This window comes from Anomaloglossus baeobatrachus, chromosome 4 (assembly GCF_048569485.1).
Source record: "Anomaloglossus baeobatrachus isolate aAnoBae1 chromosome 4, aAnoBae1.hap1, whole genome shotgun sequence".
NCBI classification, from domain to species: Eukaryota; Metazoa; Chordata; class Amphibia; order Anura; family Aromobatidae; genus Anomaloglossus; species Anomaloglossus baeobatrachus.
Genome location: NC_134356.1, coordinates 221,933,646 through 221,956,953, shown reverse-complemented (window position 1 = coordinate 221,956,953; position 23,308 = coordinate 221,933,646). Strand labels below are relative to the sequence as shown.

General features: G+C 50.0%; 1 protein-coding gene across 1 annotated transcript in view; it reads left to right on the top strand.

Moving 5' to 3' along the window:
- Positions 1 to 23,308, top strand: part of APAF1 (apoptotic peptidase activating factor 1) — a 166,241-nt gene that overhangs the window by 18,037 nt on the left and 124,896 nt on the right. Inside the window, exons 5-8 of the mRNA XM_075344681.1 lie at positions 8,579 to 8,762; positions 19,010 to 19,122; positions 20,217 to 20,348; positions 21,468 to 21,706. Of these exons, the coding sequence (XP_075200796.1) occupies positions 8,579 to 8,762; positions 19,010 to 19,122; positions 20,217 to 20,348; positions 21,468 to 21,706 (668 nt within the window). The remainder of the gene's footprint in view (positions 1 to 8,578; positions 8,763 to 19,009; positions 19,123 to 20,216; positions 20,349 to 21,467; positions 21,707 to 23,308) is intronic.

Sequence of the window (23,308 nt, the reverse complement as noted above, 5' to 3'; positions counted from 1 at the left end):
ATAAGACATCCCCTGAAAATAAGACTTAGGCGCGGTCAATAATGAAGTGTCATGCAGCGGTAAAAAAGTTAAAGACACTGCAGGACATGTCATTATAGACAGCGGACACCCCCAAAAGAAAGAAGAGAGGAGACCCCCCCCCTCCCCAATCATACTCACCAGACGCCAGAGCAGGTGAGTGCAACAAAGTCCTGCGGCGGAACACACACATGACACACATCAGATCACACACACGCACACACACACACACTCTACAGAGCGCGTCCACACACTCACCACATCCAGCGATATCGCTTGCTTCTCGGCGGCGATACTGTGCAGTGAAGTGACCTTCCAGGACCTGCCGGAGTATGACATGGCCGGCAGCATGTGGTATCTCCGGATGTTGTGAATGTGTGTGCGCGCAATTGTACCGGTATGTGCGATATCGTGAGTGTATGCGATCGGATGTGTGAGTATATGCTGTCTGATGTGTGACTGTGTTCTGATGTGTGAGTGTCGACCAGACGCAGGGGAGCACAGCTGCTGGGAGATCACAGGGAGGAATGATGTGGAGTGTGTGTGTGTGTGTGTGATGTGATCTATGTGAGTGTCAGCCAGACACAGGGCAGCACAGCTGCTGGGAGATCACAGGGAGATTTAGGAGCCATACAGATGCCCGGGGCTGGTAAGTATAATGACCCTGGGAAGGGGGGGGGGGTGTCTGCTTTTTGTGGGGGTTAACTTACCCCCAACCATGTCTCCTCGAGAATAAGACAATCCCTGAAAATAAGACCTAGTGCTTTATCAGGGCAAAAAAAAAAATAAGACAGTGTCTTATTTTTGGGGAAGCAGTTTAGTATTTATATATACTGTATAATCACCAAGACAAAAACTGAAAAATAAAACAATAAGTAAACAAATCTAAAACAAAGTTCCAAAATCCTTGATGATCATCTTATCTGATGCCATTACACTAACATAGCCATGGTGTATTATAAAGCGGTTGTGTCACAACAGACATTTCTTTATCGTTCCTATGGGAGACCCAGACCATGGGTGTTTAGCTTCTGCCTCCGGAGGACACACAAAGTACTACACTTAAAAGTGTAGCTCCACCCTCTGAGCTTATACACCCCCTGGAGAACCAGATCTAGCCAGTTTATCGCTTTGTGTTCAGGAGGCATACATACACACATGCATTCTCATCTGATTTCTTTGATATTTGGAAAGAGTTTGAAGAAAAGCGGGTCCATGTCTGGACTCCCGGCATGTCCCTTCTCACCCCACTGTGTCGGCGGTGTTGTAAGGTTGATTCCTAGGCTGGTGCCTTACATGCTGTGCTCCTTCACCATCCCTCCTGAGCTCTGGCTTGAAGTGGGAGCCAGCACGGTCTCCATGCTTGGCAGGAGACCGGTCTCCATCCGCAGCCCTTCAGGACCCTGCTGGACCGGAGCACTCATCCCCAGGGACTTGGCCCTGCGTCTCAGCAAGCTAAGTACCTGAGACGTTTACTTTTCGGGGTCCCTGTACATTATTGTTGTGGGAGAGTGTGCTTATTGTGTTTTTTGACATTTCCGGCGGGTTCTCTAGCTGTCGCCTGAGAACCGCGCCGATGGTGCCTGCGCGCCGGCCGCGCCGCTCAAATTTAGGCCCCGGCTCCGCCGGAGGCCTAGTTTCGGTTTCACTGCCCTTGCATGTCACTCATGCAGAGGGACAGGCTCGGCTCCGCCCGGCGGCCGTTCGGCACAGGGGAGGGACACTCCCCACTGCAGTGTGTCCCCTCCCCTGTAGGTCTCTATGGCCCTCCAGATCCCTCTCCTCAAGCAAGTCCCGCCCCCTCCCTTCGCTCCGGCGGCCATTTTATCATCGTTCTCTCTGCGATCAGTCACATTGCAGCGCTGGTCTGCAGCATCTCTGCTGAGGTGCTGTGCTTGGGGGTCCGGGCTTCGGGATCTGGTGGGCACACAACACCGCTCCAGCGGTCCGGTAAGCCACAACCGGTCTCCGGTTGTGGACCTCTGTTTATACTCTCTGGGGTTCATTCTCTCGCAGAGCCCCCACTCCAGCAGCATGTCTCACACGAGGAGCAAGGCTCCAAAACTGTATTCAGTATGCACTGCATGTAAGCTCCTGCTGCCTGAACCGAGCATATTCCCACATTGTGATGCCTGCTCTAACCTGGCGGTGTCTCAGCCTGGAGTCTCACCCCCAGTGGTCTCTCAGACTGCTCCTGCTCCTGTGGCTGAACCCCCGGCTTGGGTAGAATCCTTTTCCAGGTCTATCTCCCAGTCTTTTGCTGACTCCATGGGACTTCTGTCCAGGACTTTGCTGAACATGCATCAGCCCCCTTCACAGGGTGCCTCTGCTGCTAGGGGTCTCTCAGGACCGGAGCTCACAGAGGATTCATCTGGTCCCACACCCCGTCCTCCTGAGAAGAGACGCAGGGTTCCCTCTCCTTCCTCGTCCCGCGGCTCTGATTCAGTAGCTGACTCGCAGGATGAGGAGGATGCCTTTACAGGGGGCTCGGAGGCTACCTCCATGTACCCCATTGATCTGTCCGAAAGTGACTCAGATGTTAGTGACTTGATTGCTTCCATTAATTCTGTACTGGATCTCAATCCGCCAGTATCAGAGGAGCAACCCTCTCTGGCAGAAAAGCACCAGTTTACCTCGCCTAAGAGAGCAAAGAGTGTGTTCTTTAACCACTCCAGTTTTCAGGCCGCTGTGATCAAGCCCAGGGCCTGTCCTGACAAACGCTTCCCAAAGCGTGGTTCTGATGACCGCTTCCCCTTTCCACCTGAGGTGGTCAAAGAGTGGGCTCATTCCCCAAAGGTAGACCCTCCGGTGTCTAGGCTCTCAGCCCGGACCGTTGTGTCGGTGGCTGATGGCACCTCCCTTAAGGATTCCACTGACCGCCAGATTGACCTTCTGGCCAAATCCGTATATGAAGCGGCGGGGGCCTCGTTTTCCCCGACTTTTGCAGCAGTGTGGGCTCTCAAAGCCATCTCTGCTTCTCTAGAGGAGATGCATTCCCTCGCCAGGGAATCTATGCCCGAATTGGTTCCCTTAACTTCCCAAGCTTCAGCTTTTTCATCCTATGCTATATCTGCCATGCTGGAGGCTTCTCACCGCACTGCGGTGGCTTCGGCTACTTCCCTCGCTATCCGCAGGAGCTTGTGGCTTCGAGAGTGGAAGGCAGATGCTTCTTCAAAGAAGTACCTTGCGGGGCTCCCTTTTGCTGGGTCCCGGCTGTTCGGAGAACAGCTGGATGAAATTATTAAGGAAGCTACTGGCGGGAAGAGTACTTCCATGCCACAAACCAAAACCAGGAAACCTGTCCAGGGTAGGAATCAGTCGAGGTTTCGTTCCTTTCGTTCCTCCAACTGGTCGTCCTCTAAGCCCTCGGCCTCGTCCACTAGCTCAGCCAAGGACCAGAAATCCAACTGGCGCCCAAAAGCGCGTCCACAGAAGACCGCAGGAGGTGCTGCCGCTAAGGCAGCCTCCTCGTGACGATCTGTCCGCGCCAGCAACGTCCTTAGTCGGTGGCAGGCTCTCCCACTTTGGCGACGCGTGGTTTCAACACGTCTCCGATCAGTGGGTAAGGGATATCATCTCCCACGGCTACAGGATAGAATTCTCTTCCAGCCCGCCAAACAGATTTTTTTCTCTCAACTCCCCCCTGCTCCAAGGCCGCCGCCTTCTCACAGGCCGTGGCATCCCTGCAGGCAAGCGGAGTGATTGTACCAGTTCCCACTCGGGAACGGTTCAGAGGTTTCTACTCAAATCTCTTCCTAGTTCCCAAAAAGGACGGTTCCTTCCGGCCCATCCTGGATCTCAAGGTTCTCAACAAGCATGTTCAGGTGCGGCACTTTCGCATGGAGTCTCTGCGATCAGTCATTGCCTCAATGACCCAAGGAGATTTCCTGGCGTCCATCGACATCAGAGATGCCTATCTGCATGTGCCAATTGCAGTTTCTCACCAGCGTTGGCTACGTTTTGCAATCGGAGAAGATCATTTCCAATTTGTGGCTCTTCCTTTCGGGTTGGCCACAGCTCCTCGGGTATTCACCAAGGTCATGGCAGCGGTGATTGTGGTCCTGCACCTACAGGAGTTGGCAGTAATTCCTTACCTGGACGACCTTCTAGTCAAGGCGTCATCCAGCGTGGACTGTCAGCGGAGTGTCTCGCTCACTCTCGCCACTCTAGCCCAATTCGGGTGGCTTGTCAATCTTCCCAAATCCACTCTGACTCCGACCCAGAGTCTCACGTACCTAGGGGTGCAGTTCGAGACTTTGCCGGCACTTGTGAAGTTGCCATTAGTCAAACAGCAGTCCCTCCAACTGGCGGTGCGCTCTCTGCTGAGACCCCGCCGTTATTCCCTCAGGCGCTTGATGCAGGTGCTGGGTCAAATGGTGGCGTCAATGGAGGCTGTTCCCTTTGCCCAGTTCCATCTGCGTCCCCTGCAGCTGGACATTCTCTGCTGTTGGGACAAGCGGCCTTCCTCCTTGCACAGGTTGGTGGCTCTGTCGCCACAGACCAGGAGCTCTCTTCAGTGGTGGCTTCGGCCCCTCTCTCTGTCCCAGGGGCGCTCCTTCCTGGCCCCGTCCTGGGTGATTCTCACCAGGGATGCCAGCCTTTCCGGCTGGGGAGCGGTATATCTCCACCACAGGGCACTTGGACTCCGTCCGAGTCAGCCCTTTCAATCACTGTGCTGGAAACCAGAGCTGTGCTTCTAGCTCTCCTAGCCTTTCACCACCTGTTGGCAGGCAGGCACATTCGAGTCCAGTCAGACAACGCGACAGCTGTTGCCTACATCAATCACCAAGGCAGGACATGCAGCTGCCTGGCAATGTTGGAGGTCCAACGCATTCTTCAATGGGCGGAGGACTCCAAGTCCACCATATCCACAGTCCACATCCCAGGCGTAGAAAACTGGGAGGCAGATTATCTCAGCTGTCAATCCGTGGACGGTGGCGAGTGGTCCCTGCACCCGGCAGTGTTTCAGTCAATCTGCCACAAGTGGCGCACTCCGGACGTGGATCTAATGGCATCCCGTCACAACAACAAAGTTCCGGTTTACGTGGCTCGCTCCCACGATCCTCAGGCCTTCGCCGCGGACGCTCTGGTTCAAGACTGGTCCCAGTTTCGTCTGTCCTACGTGTTTCCCCCTCTAGCTCTCTTGCCCAGAGTCCTGCGCAAGATCAGAATGGAAGGTCGTCGAGTCATCCTCATTGCACCGGACTGGCCCAGGCGAGCTTGGTACCCAGACCTGCTCAATCTGTCCGTAGAGGTGCCGTGGCATCTCCCGGACCGTTCAGACCTTCTCTCGCAAGGTCCGTTTTTCCGCCTGAATTCTGCGGCTCTCAAATTGACGGCGTGGCTCTTGAGTCCTGGATCTTGACGGCTTCTGGTATTCCTCCGGAAGTCATCTCCACTATGACTCGGGCCCGTAAGTCTTCCTCCGCCAAGATCTATCACAGGACTTGGAAAATTTTCCTGTCCTGGTGTCGCTCTTCCGGCCATCCTCCTTGGCCATTCTCCTTGCCGACCCTTCTGTCCTTTCTACAGTCCGGTCTGCAGCTAGGACTGTCCCTCAACTCTCTCAAGGGACAAGTCTCAGCTCTATCAGTGCTGTTCCAGCGGCGTCTCGCTCGGCTGGCTCAGGTCCGCACCTTCATGCAAGGCGCGTCTCGCATCATTCCGCCTTACCGGCGGCCCTTAGATCCCTGGGACCTTAATTTGGTTCTCACGGTTTTGCAGAAACCCCCCCTTTGAGCCCCTTAGGGAGGTTTCTTTGTTTCGTCTTTCACAGAAAGTGGCCTTTCTGGTGGCCATAACTTCTCTCAGGAGAGTCTCTGATTTGGCTGCGCTCTCCTCGGAGTCACCTTTTTTGGTTTTTCATCAAGACAAGGTGGTTCTCCGTCCGACTCCGGTCGTTTCTTCCTAAGGTGGTCTCTCCTTTCCACCTTAACCAGGACATTACCCTACCTTCCTTTTGTCCGGCTCCTGTTCATCGCTTTGAAAAAGCGTTGCATACTCTGGATCTGGTGCGTGCTCTCCGGATCTATGTATCTCGCACCGCTGCTCTTAGGCGGTGCACTTCTCTTTTTGTGCTAACCACAGGCCAGCGCAAGGGCCTCTCTGCTTCTAAGCCGACCTTAGCCCGTTGGTTTAGGTCGACCATTTCGGACGCCTACCAGTGCACTCGGGTGCCTTCCCCGCCGGGGATCAAGGCACATTCGACCAGAGCTGTCGGTGCCTCTTGGGCTTTCAGGCACCAGGCTACGGCTCAGCAAGTCTGTCAGGCTGCCACTTGGACTAGCCTGCATACCTTTTCAAAGCACTACCAAGTGCATGCTCATGCTTCGGCAGATGCGAGCTTGGGCAGACGCATCCTTCAGGCGGCTGTCGCCCATTTGTGAAGTTAGGCTCCGCCTACTTCTTAGTTTTTCTGTTTATTTCCCACCCATGGACTGCTTTGAGACGTCCCATGGTCTGGGTCTCCCATAGGAACGATAAAGAAAAAGAGAATTTTGTTTACTTACCGTAAATTCTTTTTCTTATAGTTCCGTATTGGGAGACCCAGCTCCCTCCCTGTTGCCTGTTGGCAATTTCTTGTTCCGCGTGTTATCACCGGCTGTTGTCGTGGACAGAGTCTCCGGTTGTTCCGGTTCTTGCTCGGTTCTACTTGTGGGTGGCTATTCTCCTTCAGATTTTGCACTAAACTGGCTATATCTGGTTCTCCAGTGGGTGTATAAGCTCAGAGGGAGGAGCTACACTTTTAAGTGTAGTACTTTGTGTGTCCTCCGGAGGCAGAAGCTAAACACCCATGGTCTGGGTCTCCCAATATGGAACTATAAGAAAAAGAATTTACGGTAAGTAAACAAAATTCTCTTTTTTTTAGTAAATAAGAACACGGCACTTCTGTGGGATTGGGTGCGCTAGTAGGATCCAACTCTGTAACAAGATAATGAGATTAGGCACTCCGAGAGTAGATATAATTAGTTGATTTATTCTGTACAGCCAACAATTCACAACTAGATCAATAGACGTTTCGGTCAAAAATATCAACCTTCGTCAGTAGGAACTGATGAAACACACACACAACAGAACAAAATTAGTCAAAAAAATATATAATCAGATGTCCATTGACAATTACAAATAAATCGGCCATTCAATAATACAAAAATGGTGCATTCAGAACAAATATAGAATAGCGAACTAGGAGGGATGAGGGGAAAGGGAAGAGGAAAAGGAATGTGCATAGTAAAAAAAAGAATACAAAACTGGAGAAAAAAGAAAATAATAAAAGTAAGGAGAAAATAGTGAAAATTAGTGGAAAATAAGTAAAAGAGCTTACCCAGCTGTATATAAGAGATCAAGATGGTATTATCTTTATATACACCTGGGAAAGCTCTTTTATTTATTTTCCACTAATTTTCACTATTTTCTCCTTACTTTTATTATTACGTCTTTTTTCTCCAGTTTGTATTCTTTTTTTTTTTTACTATGCACATTCCCTTTCCTCTTCCCTTTCCCCTCATCCCTCCTAGCTCGCTATTCTATGTTTGTTCTGTAAACACCATTTTTGTATATTCACAATTGAATGGCCGATTTATTTGTAATTGTCAATGGACATCTGATTATATATTTTTTGACTAATTTTGTTATGTTCTGTGTGTGTTTCATCAGTTCCTACTGACGAAGGTTGATATTTTTGACCGAAACGTCTATTGATCTAGTTGTGAACTGTTGGCTGTACAGAATAAATCAACTAATTATATCTACTCTTGGAGTGCCTAATCTCATTATCTTACAACAGACATTTTTGGCATATCATCCGGATAAAAGTCCCACAGATGAGGGTCCTCACCTATCTCAAGTACCGTCATCATCCCCTGGTTCCCCATTCCTTTGGTGCCTGACCATAGTGACAGGAGTGATATCGCCTTGCATGTGCAGCTCTCTTCATTCCTATCTATGTGAGGTCCTCGGCTGTGTTTGGAACTCGTATAGCAATGACTGGAGAGAGCTGGCATATGTGCAAACGCCTCTGCTGTCAATGCATGTTACTTAATGAATTTGGCACATCTACTTCTCAGTGGTGTGCGCCTCTGTGTGCCTCACCAGAAATGCTACTCCTTTCAAGAAATCAAGTGGCATTTCTAAAGTATGTTCATCTTAGAGCTATCGCTCCTGACTCCCCCATACAGAGGAATGATCGGCTCAGTCGAGCAGTCCTGTGTTTTCTATGGGAGACCCCACTGCCATTCTCCTCTGGCGGCTAGTACAAATTGGGATGGGTGATCAGGGGACTCCAGGTCTGGATAAGGTGGAACCTTCACCTATTAGACATTTTATGTCATATTCTGTTTTTGTTCTTGAGCTGATAAATGTAATTTTAGACTTACTAGCTTTCTAGTGTAATTGCATGAAATAATTAATTAAAGGTAGTTCACCACTACAAAATTAGCATCAACCCATGATATGTAGTGTAAGTATAAATGTGTGCAAATGTTCTTGCCTAGCTGACAGATTAAACTTTATACTATTACTCTTTCACTGGTCCATATCCATTCTTGTGTTTTATCTTCAGACTGTTTTCCCGGAGGAGTGCACTGGCTTTCTGTTGGAAAACAGGACAAAGCAGGTTTACTGATGAAGCTGCAAAATCTGTGCACTCGTCTGGATCAGGACTGCAAGTATTCCCAGAGACCTCCTCTGAATGTTGAAGAAGCAAGAGACAGGTTGCGAATGCTTATAATGCATTCATATCCCAGGTAGGGAATATACAATATACCAACTATGAAGTTTGATCAATTTCTACTTTTACCAGGTCAATGTTGGTCGCTTTCTACCAAGAAAAATGCTTTTTTAGTACATGGGCTATCTGTAGTATTGCAGCTCATCCCCATACTCGTATATAAACCATATATGAGTAAATGGAATACAATTTTAGGCCAATAGACATGAGAAGTGTGTTACTTCAAGAAAGCAGCAATGCTCTTCTAATCTCATACCAAATCTGTATGTCTAAATCCCCTCGGGACACAAGAATCACAGACAGCCAAGTGATTGTTCGGCCAACAGCCAACTCCCGACTTTCCCATGCAGAAGAACGATTCGCTTGTTTGAGCACTCCTGTGCTCTGTATGTGAGACCCCCTACTAGTGTCCTTTGGTGGCAACTTGTCTCCTGGAGATCAAAAGGGTCTGCCAATGAAAATTGAAAGTGTCGGATCTTTCTGTTCCATGACATTATTTATTGGTAGAGAGTCAGGAGGCCACCATACCCTTTACACCTTTTGGCCATGCCTTTGATATTGGTAAGTGTGGTCTTGAGACTGTCGTAGGTGATATGTAGATATATTTACATATATGTATATATATTTATATACAGGGTGGTCCAAAAGTAGGTGGACAGTATGTGTAATAGGGTTATCAGATTCCACTTTTCATTCTTCACAGACTCTTTGCAAAATGAAAGGTGGAATCTGATTGGTTGCTAAAGGCAACTGAGTCGGTTTCACTTTGCACCATGTTTGATAACCCTATTACACATACTTTCCACCTACTTTTGGACCACCCTGTATATTACATATATCTACACCTCACCTTAGGTGATAAGTAGATATATTTTTATAAATTACATATTATAATTACAGTTATCACCCATGTCGCTCCAGCTACAAGCGAGTAATGCAAACGTAAAGCATGATGTCACATTCATTTTAACGTCTCTGCATAAACCCTTAAAGAGGTTGTCCCTCAAACACAGTTCATTTTAATAAACAGATCTTTGATTTAATAATAATTTCAATAATCTGCTGTGTTCCTGTGCTGAGATAATCTTATATATGTGCTCCTGCTGTGTACTGTGTAATGGCTGCGTCTGACTGTATGGGGACATGGGCTGATGATACCACAGCTCCTGGGGAGGGGCGAATGGAAAAGAGAGTATACAAACATTACAGCTCGGGATCACAAATATTTTCTTTGTCGCTCCATTGGGAGACCCAGACAATTGGGTGTGTAGCTTCTGCCTCCGGAGGCCACACAAAGTATTACACTTTAAAAAGTGTAACCCCTCCCCTCTGCCTATACACCCTCCCGTGGATCACGGGCTCCTCAGTTTTATGCTTTGTGTGGAAGGAGGCACACATCCACTCATGCATTCTCATATTAGTTATGTCGGTTGGAAGAAAAGAGGGCCCGCACGGGGCCCCCGGCATGTTCCCTTCTCACCCCACTACGTCGGCGGTGTTGTTAAGGTTGAAGTACCCATTGCGGGTACAAAGGCTGGAGCCACATGCCGTCTCCTTCACCATTCCTTAGCGGCTCTGGGAGAAGTTGGATCCTAAGCGGTCATCCATTACTGGGACCGTGCTCCCTCCGCAGCCCCTGTGGGAACCTGCCGGACAGGAGCCTATTCAACCTCAGGGACCGGGCCCTGCAACTCAAAGGTACTCTGTGTCCCCATTGGGGACTGTGCAGGGAGCGCACCTTCTTCCCGGAAGCTGCGGCAGCTGCTGAATGAGAAGGCCGGTGGACTTCCGCGCCGACCGTGCCTGCTTGTCGGGCGCGCTCTCAAATTTAGTCCCCGGCTTCATCGCGGCCTAGTCGCAAAAATCCCGCCCCCGGGCCTGCCTGTCAGAGGTAAGGGCGGGATTACCGACCTGACGTCGGATGTGTGGGCTGGAGCATCCTGCATGTTTTCCTCCCCCCTCACTGATCACTGTGGGGACCCCAGATTCCCGCACTTTCCTGGCGCCGCCCACGGCTCCACTCCTCCCCTGAGAGCTCCGGCAGCCATTTTTTTTTTGGCATTCTGCCGGTGGAGGATTCTCAGTGAACAGCTCTGCAGCTCCGGGGGACCTAAGGCAGGGAATCTGGAGGACACACTCCGCTTGTTAGCGGTCGGTAAGCCACACCGGTCACCCGGTGCTGGTCCCCTTAGGGTGCCGGAATAGATACGTATATATATATATATATATATCTGTTCGGTCGGGCTGTATACCCCTTTCTTCCCATATACCCTCAGTGATCACTCTCCTAGGAGACAACAGCATGTCGTCTACAAGGAGCAAAGCTGTTAAGGCACAGGGTTTTTTTGCGGCCTGTACCTCTTGTGGGGCTATGTTACCTGCGGGTTCCACCTACCCTCACTGTGAGCAATGCTCGACCCCTGTTTCGCTTGCTCAGCCGGAGCCTCGGTCACTAGTGGGCCCCTCGGCTCATGTAGACCCCCCTGCTCCCCCTGTCCAGGCGGCAGGGACAGAGTTCGCCTTTTTTGCTGAGAAACTCTCTGAGTCACTTTCACAATCCATGGCTCAGTCTATGGACAAATGGTCTGCCAAGCTGCTAGAAGCTTTGCAGTCCAGACCGGTCCGTTCACAGGCCCCGGCCCCTGTTGGCTCGTCGCCTCCGGGCCCCTCTCGGTCCGCGCCGCAGCGCGCTCCCAGGTTGGCCCCTAGGTCTCAGGCGGAGGACTCCTGCCCGGACCACAGTCCTAGACCGGCTAAGCGGGCTCGCTGGGAATCTTCCCCGACTTCTTCACGCTGCTCGGGTTCCCAGCTTGAGGACTCTCTGGAGGACGAGGCGGACGTCGCAGCTCAGGGCTCTGACCCGGACGTCGCCCTTTACCTTGATACACCTGAAGGGGACGCCTTAGTGAATGATCTTATCTCGTCCATCAACCAGGTGTTGGATCTCTCTCCCCCGCCTCCTCCTGCAGAGGAGTCGGCGTCTCAGCAGGAGAAACACCAGTTTCGGTTCCCCAAACGTACACGCAGTGCGTTTTTCGATCACTCTAACTTCAGAGACGCTGTTCAGAAGCCCAGAGCGGTCCCGGACAAGCGCTTTACTAAGCGCCTCACTGACACGCGTTACCCCTTCCCATCTGAAGTCGTTAAGGGTTGGGCTCACTGTCCCAAGGTGGATCCTCCAGTCTCAAGATTGGCGGCTAGATCCGTGGTATCGGTTGCAGATGGCTCATCGCTAAAGGATGCCACTGACAGGCAGATAGAGCTCCTGGTGAAGTCCATCTTTGAGGCCACGGGCGCGTCTTTTGCCCCGGCCTTTGCAGCCGTGTGGGCACTCCAAGCTATCTCGGCTTGTCTGGCTGAGATTAATGCTGTCACACGTACTTCTGCTCCGCAAGTTGCGTCTTTGACCTCTCAAGCGTCAGCCTTTTCATCCTACGCCATGAACGCAGCCCTGGACTCTGCTAGCCGTACAGCTGTAGCATCCGCTAACTCTGTGGCAGTCCGCAGGACCATGTGGCTGCGCGAATGGAAGGCAGACTCGGCCTCCAAGAGGTTCTTAACCGGTTTGCCGTTTTCTGGCGACCGTTTGGCGAACGATTGGATGAGATTATTAAGGAATCCAAGGGAAAGGACTCCTCCTTACCCCAGACCAAACCTAAGAGACCTCAGCAACGAAAAATCCAATCGAGGTTTCGGTCCTTTCGTCCCTCCGCCAAGCCCCAATCCTCTTCGTCCAGCAGGCCGGAGAAAGGCCAGAGGAACTCCTATGCGTGGCGGTCCAAGTCACGCCCCCAAAAGGCCGCAGGAGGCACTGCCTCCAAGACGGCCTCCTCATGACTCTCGGCCTCCCCTAGCCGCATCCTCGGTCGGTGGCAGGCTCTCCCGCTTTGGCGACGCCTGGTGGCCACATGTTCAAGACCGATGGGTGAGGGACATTCTGTCTCACGGTTACAGGATAGAGTTCAGCTCTCATCCTGCGGCTCGTTTCTTCAGAACCTCTCCGCCCCCCGCTCAGGCCGACGCACTTTTTCAGGCAGTGGACGTTCTGAAGACAGAAGGAGTTGTGATCCCCGTTCCCCTTCAGGAACGTGGTCGCGGCTTTTACTCCAACTTGTTCGTGGTGCCAAAAAAGGACGGATCATTCCGTCCCGTTCTGGACCTCAAGCTACTCAACAGACATGTGAGAACCAGACGGTTTCGGATGGAATCTATCCGCTCGGTCATCGCCTCGATGTCACAAGGAGACTTCCTAGCATCGATCGACATCAAGGATGCTTATCTCCACGTGCCGATCGCACCCGAACATCAACGTTTCTTGCGTTTCGCAATCGGGGACGAACACCTTCAGTTCGTGGCATTGCCTTTCGGCCTGGCGACAGCCCCATGGGTTTTCACCAAAGTCATGGCATCCGTCGTGGCGGTCCTGCACTCTCAGGGCCACTCGGTGATCCCCTACTTGGACGATCTCCTAGTCAGGGCCCCTTCTCGGGTGGCGTGTCAACAAAGCCTTACCGTCGCTCTGGCGACTCTCCAGCAGTTCGGGTGGATCATCAACTTCCCGAAATCCAAGTTGACACCGACCCAATCACTGACTTACCTCGGGATGGAGTTTCATACACAGCCAGCGGTAGTCATGCTACCGCGGGACAAACAGCTTTCTCTGCAGGCAGGGGTGCAATCACTTCTTCGGAGTCAGTCACACCCCTTAAGGCGCCTCATGCACTTCCTGGGGAAGATGGTGGCAGCTATGGAGGCAGTGCCGTTCGCGCAATTCCATCTACGGCCACTCCAATGGGACATTCTCCGCAAATGGGACAGGAGGTCGACTTCCCTCGACAGGAACGTCTCTCTTTCCCTTGCAACCAAGACGTCACTTCAGTGGTGGCTCCTTTCCAATTCTCTATCGCAGGGAAAATCCTTCCTACCCCCAACCTGGGCTGTGGTCACCACGGACGCGAGCCTGTCAGGGTGGGGAGCGGTTTTTCTCCACCACAGGGCTCAGGGAACCTGGACTCCGATAGTCATCCCTTCAGATCAATATTCTGGAGATAAGGGCAGTGTATCTAGCCCTATTGGCTTTCCATCGGTGGCTGGAGGGCAGGCAGATCCGTATCCAGTCGGACAACGCCACTGCCGTCGCATACATCAACCACCAAGGCGGCACTCGCAGTCGTCAAGCCTTCCAGGAAGTCCGGCGGATTCTGCAGTGGGTGGAAGCCACAGCCTCCACCATCTCCGCAGTTAACATCCCAGGCGTAGAAAACTGGGAAGCAGATTTTCTCAGTCGTCAGGGCATGGATGCGGGGGAATGGTCTCTGCACCCAGAAGTGTTTCGAGAGATCTGTCGCCGCTGGGGAACGCCGGACGTCGATCTCATGGCATCACTGCACAACAACAAAGTCCCGGCATTCATGGCACGGTCTCAGGATCACAGAGCTCTGGCGGCGGACGCGTTAGTTCAGGATTGGTCGCGGTTTCGACTGCCTTATGTGTTTCCTCCTCTGGCGATGCTGCCCAGAGTGTTACGCAAGATCAGGTCCGACTGCCGTCGCGCCATTCTCATCGCTCCAGACTGGCCGAGGCGGTCGTGGTACCCGGATCTGTGGCATCTCACGGTGGGTCAACCGTGGGCGCTTCCAGACCGCCCAGACTTGCTGTCACAAGGCCCGTTTTTCCATCTGAATTCTGTGGCCCTCAACCTGACTGTGTGACCATTGAGTCCTGGCTCCTAGCGTCTTCAGGGTTATCTCAGGATGTCATTGCCACCATGAGACAGGCCAGGAAGCCAACGTCCGCCAAGATCTATTACAGGTCTTGGCAAATCTTCTTATCCTGGTGCTCTGATAACGGTTTTCCTCCATGGCCGTTTGCCTTACCCACTTTTTTTCATTCCTTCAATCCGGAATGGACAAGGGTTTGTCACTCTGCTCTCTCAAGGGCCAAGTATCGGCGCTCTCCGTATTTTTTCAAAAGCGCCTAGCCAGGCTTCCGCAGGTCCGCACATTCCTGCAGGGAGTTTGCCACATAGTCCCACCTTACAAGCGTCCGCTGGAACCCTGGGATCTTAACAGGGTGCTAACGGCTCTTCAGAAACCACCTTTCGAGCCGCTGCGGGATGTCTCTCTATCACGTCTTTCGCAGAAGGTGGCCTTTCTAGTGGCAGTCACATCACTCCGGAGAGTGTCTGAGCTTGCAGCGCTGTCATGCAAAGCCCCCTTCCTTGTGTTTCACCAGGATAAGGTGGTTCTGCGTCCGGTCCCGGAATTTCTCCCTAAGGTGGTATCCCCTTTTCATCTCAATCAGGATATCTCCTTGCCTTCATTTTGCCCTAATCCAATTCACCAATGTGAAAAGGATTTGCACTCTTTGGATCTGGTGAGAGCACTCCGGCTCTACGTGTCTCGCACGGCGCCCCTGCATCGTTCAGATGCACTCTTTGTCTTTGTCGCTGGCCAGCGTAAGGGTTCGCAGGCTTCCAAGTCAACCTTGGCTCGGTGGATCAAGGAACCGATTCTCGAAGCCTACCGTTCTTCTGGGCTTCCGCTTCCTTCAGGGCTGAAAGCCCATTCTACCAGAGCCGTGGGTGCGTCCTGGGCATTGCGGCACCGGGCTACGGCTCAGCAGGTGTGTCAGGCAGCTACTTCGTCTAGTCTGAACACTTTCATGAAACACTATCAAGTGCATACCTATGCTTCGGCAGACGCCAGTCTAGGTAGGCGAGTCCTTCAGGCGGCGGTTTCCCACCTGTAAGAGACATACAGATAGGGACTTTAGATTGTGAGCCCCAATGGGAACAGCATTCCTGATGTATGTAAAGCGCTGCGGAATATGTTAGCGCTATATAAAAATAAAGATTTGGTTTTTGATTTGAGGGGGCCGTTTTTTCGGGTCTTGTTTATTGAGGTATTCTTTTACCCACTCAGGGACTGCTCTTGGACGCACCAATTGTCTGGGTCTCCCAATGGAGCGACAAAGAAGAAGGGAATTTTGTTTACTTACCGTAAATTCCTTTTCTTCTAGCTCCTATTGGGAGACCCAGCACCCACCCCTGTGCCCTTCGGGCTAGTTGTTCTTTTGTGTGCACATGTTGTTCATGTTGAATTGTTCTTTTGGTTCATGGTTTTCAGTTCTCCGAACATCCTTCGGATTGAATTTACCCTAGACCAATTTATAAGTTTTCTCCTTCCTGCTTTTGCACCAAAACTGAGGAGCCCGTGATCCACGGGAGGTTGTATAGGCAGAGGGGAGGGGTTACACTTTTTAAAGTGTAATACTTTGTGTGGCCTCCGGAGGCAGAAGCTATACACCCAATTGTCTGGGTCTCCCAATAGGAGCTAGAAGAAAAGGAATTTACGGTAAGTAAACAAAATTCCCTTCTTTTTCATTGAGGGAAACAAATTTTAAAAACTGCAGGAAAATGTTTTACTTTACAAAAAGGATTAGCTATGATCCCATGCTGTGCGGAATACTCTCTTTTGCGTCCTCCCCAGCCCAGGAGATGCGGTATGATCAGACCATGTACAGTCAGACACGGCCATTACACAGTACATAGCAAGGGCACATATATAAGATTATCTCAGCACAGGAACGTTTTTGTAAAGACATCCAGTTGTATAAATTATTATTATAAGATCTATTGATTTAAAATCAACTTTGGTCATGGGAAAAGCCTTTTAAGACCCCTTGTACACATTAAGTGAAAACTGGCCAAACCCTGAATTGGCTGACCATCTGATGTGTATGGGAGCCTCCTGTCTGTCCAATGAAAAATGATGTGTATGGGGGAGACATAGCTTTCTGCTCAGTGAATGTTCATCTGACAGCTATCTATTGTGCATGGCAGGTTTTACATCCTCTCTTCAAACTTCAAAATAATTTATGGCAGTAGTTTTGAGGTAATTTTAATATTCTGTGATCATCCTTCTGTAGATTTTGTATCATTGTAGCAAGAGCAATGTGGCTAATAAAAAGAAATTGGGAAATATTGTAGTTAGCCAAAATAAACTGCACAGAGTGGTAGCAGGTCTCCTCACCCAAATCCAGCAGCTTAATAAGCATATATGAGACTGCTCATATCAAGCCAGGAGACCAGTGGCTGCTCTATGCATTACAGTCTGTGCATTACAGTCTGTGCTTGGACTGTGGCAAACAGACGTGCAAATTTAGTCATAGGAAGGCAAAAATCCAACACCAAAGAAAGGTAAAATGCAACACAGAGTGTTATGGGATCTTGCTCTGCATGCCAGGATCATATAACCCAGAAGTTCAGAACCAACTTTGTAAGAAAGGCCCTGTCAAGAGACTTTATGGACTGTTCTCAGTGGATTTGTTACTAGATTATACAAATCATCCATATGGGGCAGTCCAATTTTTTTTTTTTTGAACGGGAATCTATCACTAATGTCATGCAGACCAAACCATGGGCAGCATGATTCACAGCCTTTTTGCATGATTGCAGCCATGTATATCTCCATTTTTTTTTTTTTAAATTAATTTCACCCCTGGAGTGGTGCTTCAACTGTAAGTCCCCTGCCCCATGTCTTATATTCACCTGCAGAGTCTTCATCTTTTTCCAGCGTCACTCCCGATGGTCTCCAGCAATTTGTGACCTGCCGGCAACTCCAGTGTTTCATGGAATGCCCCAGAGGTCACAACTCAATACAAGTCTATGAGCATCTCGTTCTGGGTCTTAAAATGTTGCATTGAGCTCTTGTGAAGTAATTTCTGACTTCTGGCCAGTCAGATGTTACGGGCACAAGATGGCCGGAGTGGCGCCAAACAAGGATGAAGCCGCCGGAGGGTCTATCGCCATGGGACTTAAAAGAATCACTCCAGCGCTGAAAAAAAGCAACACCTCAGGAATGGAGCTTTATAATGCGTAAGCGTTTAATAGAAAACATATTTTGAGGATCTGGCCAAGGGCTATAGGGAGAGAAGAGATGAGATCAATGCCGTCCGGTTGGCTCCTCTCTGCTCACTTCGGTTGATTGACAGGTCTCTCTCCCATATATGCATAGGTAGAAACCTGTCAATCACTTGGAGAGGGGCAAGGAGAAGCTTTCAAACTACATTTTTTTTTTAAATGCCAGAGTGTTTCAAAGTAAAATATACATGACTGTGTAAATACGCAGCCCAGCTCTGATTCATACTGCCTGTGGTTTGGGCAGCATGAATAGGGTGACCAGTTCTCTTTAAATAACAATTAAAGGGACAGATTGGTGGCAAGTCTTCCTTAAAGAGATTGTCCGGTTTAAAAGGACAAGTCTGTAGTCACTGTATGTGACTGCAGACTTGTGAATCCTCACATCGCATGTACTGTCCGATGTGAGGACTCTCCGGTGTCAGAGTTGGGAATTGGGCGCAGCCTTGCTCATTACAAGTTACACTCTATCTGCCTGCAGACCTGACATTTTACACCAGGCAACCCCTTTAAGTACAGATGCCAACCACTTGGATCTCGTACAAATCTTTGTGATATGCTACTGGTAATTTAAATGTTAATTTATGCTTATCTTGAATATTTGCCATGTTCAGTTAAGCGGGCTTTACACGCTACGATTTCGCTACAGCGATCTCGTTGGGGTCATGGATTTTGTGACGCACATCCGGCCGCTGTAGCGATGTCGTAGCGTGTGACTCCTAGGAGCGATTTTGGATCGTTGCAAAAACGTCCAAAATCGCTCCTCGTTGACATGGGGGTCCACTGCCAGTTATCGCTGCTGTCGCTGGGGCGAAGTTGATCCTCGTTCCTGCGGCAGTGCACATCGCTATGTGTGACGCCGCAGGAACGAGGATCATCTCCTTACCTGCCTCCGGCCACAATGCGGAAGGAAGGAGGTGGGCGGGATGTTACGTCCCGCTCATCTCCGCCCCTCCGCTTACATTGGGCGGCCGCTTAGTGACGTCACTGTGACGCCAAACGGACCGCCCCCCTTAGAAAGGAGGCAGTTCGCCGGTCACAGCGACGTCGAAGGACAGGTAAGTATGTGTGACGGGGGGTGCGCGATTTTGTGTGCGACAGGCAGCGATATGCCCATCGCACACAAACGATGGGGGCGGGTGTCATGCTAGCGATATCGGGCCGGATATCGCAGCATGTAAAGCCACCCTTACTCTGTGTACTGTGTCAGTTTTCGTCTATAGACCTCCCCTACCACCTGCACTCAGGCTGCACTAGAAGAAATATTTAATAGGCTTCTGCAATCTATTTCTTATTGCTGCTATGTACAATGTTATTTTCATTTATTACTATTCTTTTCCTAGGTGTCTGCTAATCTTAGATGACATTTGGGATTCCTGGGTGCTAAAGTCATTTGACATCCAGTGCCGTGTTCTCATAACAAGCAGAGACAGAAGTGTGAGTGACACAGTGTCAGGTATGTCATATTTCAAAAAATGTGAAATTTGAGCTTGGATGCTGGATGGAGAGTGATGCTGAGCTTGTCTCTTCAGAATTTCCCACAGATATTCGGATGAGATGAATACAGATGTGTGTTTTTGGAAAAAGGAATTACATGTGACCTAACACAAAAGATATTATTGTTTCCATTTAATTACTGTATCTTTCATTTTATACACACTGGATTATAAGATGCACCCCAAATTTAGAGAGAAAAAAAGTTAAAAAAAATATAAATTTGGGTCCGTCTTATACTCCGGTGGTGTCTTACTGGTGGGGGGGGTGGGGGGTGGCAGTAGTGAAGGAGTGGGGTCACAGGAGGCAGAGGCTGTCCTGGAGTAGGGCAATACTGCAGGTGCTGGGGTGGGAGCTGTGCTAGCTGTGGTGGGGGCTCTGCTGGCTCTGGGTACCATGGTGGTTGTGTCACAGATGCTCTGTCGGTGGTGCGGGCTTCAAAGAAATGACGCCTGGAGCTGGTGCGTGAGTTGGTGCGTGCACAGATTGAGCTCTCGGCTCAATGACATGCCAAGATCTCATCTCCGCATGCGCCACCTCAGAGCGCCATTTTCCTAAAGTTCGCTGCTGGGAGATCAATGGGCCAGAGGTGGCACGTGCGCAGATGAAATCTTGAACCGAGAGCACCATCTGCGCATGTGCCGTCTACGGGTGCATTATTTGAAGCCCACACCGCCGACAGAGCATCTCACCCGCCATACCGTCCTGCTCCACACAACCCCTACTACAGCCAGCATAACCCCACACCACCGAAACAGCATCTCACCCGCCGCACCTCCCTGCTCCACACAGCCCCTACCGGAGCCAGCATAGCCCCACACCACTGACAGAGCATCTCCCAAGCCGCACTGCACTGCTCCACCCAGCCAGCACAGCCCCCACTGTAGCCAGCATAATGCCCATTCTCCACCTTCTGGTAAGCTACATTTGCATTATAAGACGCACCCCTAATTTCCTCACGAATTTTTGGGAGGAAAAGTGCGTCTTATAATCTGAAAAATACGGTGTCTTGCTAACAAAATAAAATATAAAATCATATCTATTTTTTTCATACAGGGATCAAGCTCTTTGTCCATGTGGACAGTGAACTAGAACACCAAAAGGGCCTAGAAATTCTATCTCTTTTTGTTGACAAGAAAGTGGAAGAACTGCCAAAAGAGGCTCATCATATCATACAAGAGTCAAAAGGTAGAGTACGTATATATATTTCTATACGAATGAACAATCTGGATATCATGTCACAAACTAAAAGAATTGGTCCAGTACCCCATAACATCTCATCACTGTTACCGCACAGTCTAGAAAATAAAAATTGAGCTTGAAGGAGTTCATCAGAGCCACCTTTCTTGATTTTATTAAATATAGCCCAATATAGACAATTATATCAGTTTGCTACAGTCATTGGGGGTCGAAGGGTTCTAAAAAAACAAAACAAAAAGCAAAACAATTGCTCCACTATAAATGGAACAGTATTACCTATCTGATTGCTGAGGGTCTACAATGTTCTGTAGGACATTCATACAGCCCCTCTTATGGCCACTGTAGTAACACTGCAGGGATGTAATTATTCCCATTTGCTTACAAATTCTACGCTCCATGTAATGACTTAAGAAAAACAATGAATTGAACATATTTAATGATACCGTGGCTGGCTTATAATAGGCTGGGATGATTTGGTAGTGTAAAGGCCACTTTACACGCTGCGATATCGGTACCGATATCGCTAGCGTGGGTGCCCGCCCCCATCGGTTGTGCGACACGGGCAAATCGCTGCCTGTGGCGCACAACATCGCCCAGACCTGTCACACTACTTACCTGCCCTGCGACGTCGCTGTGACCGGCGAAACGCCTCCTTTGTAAGGGGGCGATTCGTTCAGCGTCACAGCGACGTCACAGCTGCGTCACTGAAACGCCGCCCAATAGAAGCGGAGGGGCGGAGATGAGCGGGACGAACATCCCGCCCACCTCCTTCCTTCCGCATTGTGGCCGGGAGGCAGGTAAGGAGAGGTTCCTCGTTCCTGCGGTGTCACACATAGCGATGTGTGCTGCTGCAGGAACGAGGAACAACTTCCTTACTGCTGCAGCAACGATATTCGAGAATGGACCCCCATGTCACCGATGAGCGATTTTGCACGTTTTTGCAACGATGCAAAATCGCTCATAGGTGTCACACGCAATGGCATCGCTAAAGCGACCGGATGTGCGTCACAAATTCCGTGACCCCAACGAGATCGCTTGAGCGATGTCGCAGCGTGTAAAGCGGCCTTTAGTCTTCTCATGTAATTTCTATTTTCATATGTTTTTCAGGCTCACCTCTTGTAGTGTCATTAATCGGCGCCCTGTTGCGGGAATTTCCCAGCCGCTGGGCTTTCTACCTCAGACAGCTAAAGAGCAAACAATTCAAGAGAATCAGAAAATCCTCCTCATATGATTATGAAGCACTGGATGAAGCCATGTCTATGAGTGTGGATAGGCTAGAGGACCATGTAAAGGAATACTACAACGATTTCTCAGTTATAGAAAAGGACGTAAAAGTGCCAACTCAGGTGAATCCAGTCAAATACAAACAACTGACTGCCAAGGTTTTGTCTGTTACAAATTGTGTCATTTCTACACCAATTACCATTCAATAGAGGAAACCTGTAATGTGCCCTAACTAAATCTGCATGTTTCCTGCAGTGGTGCGTGATGATCGGCATTATCTCCAATCCAAAACGTGTAAGGGTATGTGCACACGTAGCAGATCTGTGTGCAGGTTTTCTGCACACAAATCGGCATGTTTTGGCAGGAAAAGCACTGTAGAAACATTCGCTTGTTTTTATCTCGTTTTTGTGGCGGGGGGCGTGTAAGCGTTTTTTTTCTGATGTTTTTCCATTTTTCTTTTTCTTTTTTTTTTTTTTTAGTCATGGTGATCACGGGGGTTCATGTGCTGTACCCCCACGATCGCCGGAGATCGTGGGGGTACAGCACATGAACCCCCGTGATCACCATGACTAAAAAAAATAATCATAGCCGGAGATCCGGCTGATAACCGGGACCCAACTCTCAGTGCCCAGAGCGGTGCCTGTGCCGCTTCCTGTACTTTAACCTCCTAAATACTGCGATCAATGTGCAGCATTCAGGAAGCAGGGACAGGGATCGCTTACCTCTCCCTGGCAATTGAGTCCCTATAATGCGATCACAGGGACCCAATCGCTGCCATGGCAACCCTGGGTCGTCACGATGATGATCCCGGGTTACTGAGCTATGGAGAGCTTCACACACCATGCTGTATGCATGGTGTCTGAGGCGAAGTGTCAGTGCTGCATGTGCAATACTGATAGATATAATTCACTGCAGTGATCAAGCATGGATGTGGAGACATGGGGGTTAGTGGGTGCGCCTTTAGAAAGACAGCGTGGCCCAGGGCTCATCCCAACTGAACGCCCGACCTCCTTAACCGTGGGCGGAACATTACTCAGACAACACAGGGTGAGGGAATCACAATAGTAAGACTTTATTGGATCCCCAGACAATTAACGGCATATGGCACATAACCAGCAAAACCACAGAATGTAACTGGCAACAGTTTCTCACCCTTCCGCTGACTCACCAGGGATTAGAATGTCCGTGCCTCAGAGCTTCCAGGGCCACTTCAATCCAGCAGCACCCCGCTTTCGGCGGGCACCCACCGAGAAAGGAGTAACGCCAGATTTAGGAAGCTGGCTGAGGACCGCAAAGCCTTTAGTCAGGTGACTGGATTGTGCCAAGCTGGATTCCTTCCTTAGGTAGTTTTTGATATCTCAGCCAAATCCTTGCATTCGATGCTGAAGTCCATGTAGTATTATAATCCACGTTCAGCTATGGCTTCCCAATCGGATACCTAGATTGGTATCATGTAGCAAGAGTCAACCTGGCAATGGTCAGTTCTCCTTCTAATACCCCAGAGCTCTCCATACAGACCACCGGGGTCTTCACGATTGGTGGAAAAGACTGGGCTCTTATTGGCTAGATCTCAAGCCGTATGCAAAACAACCCCAGCAGTAATGGTCTCTGACAGAGATGAGGGAGAAACAACCAAGCCACATCGCATCCAAATACACATACTAATACAATGGAGGTTCCCAGAATTGATTTGTCTGGGTATCTGATCCTCTCTGGCCAAGGTA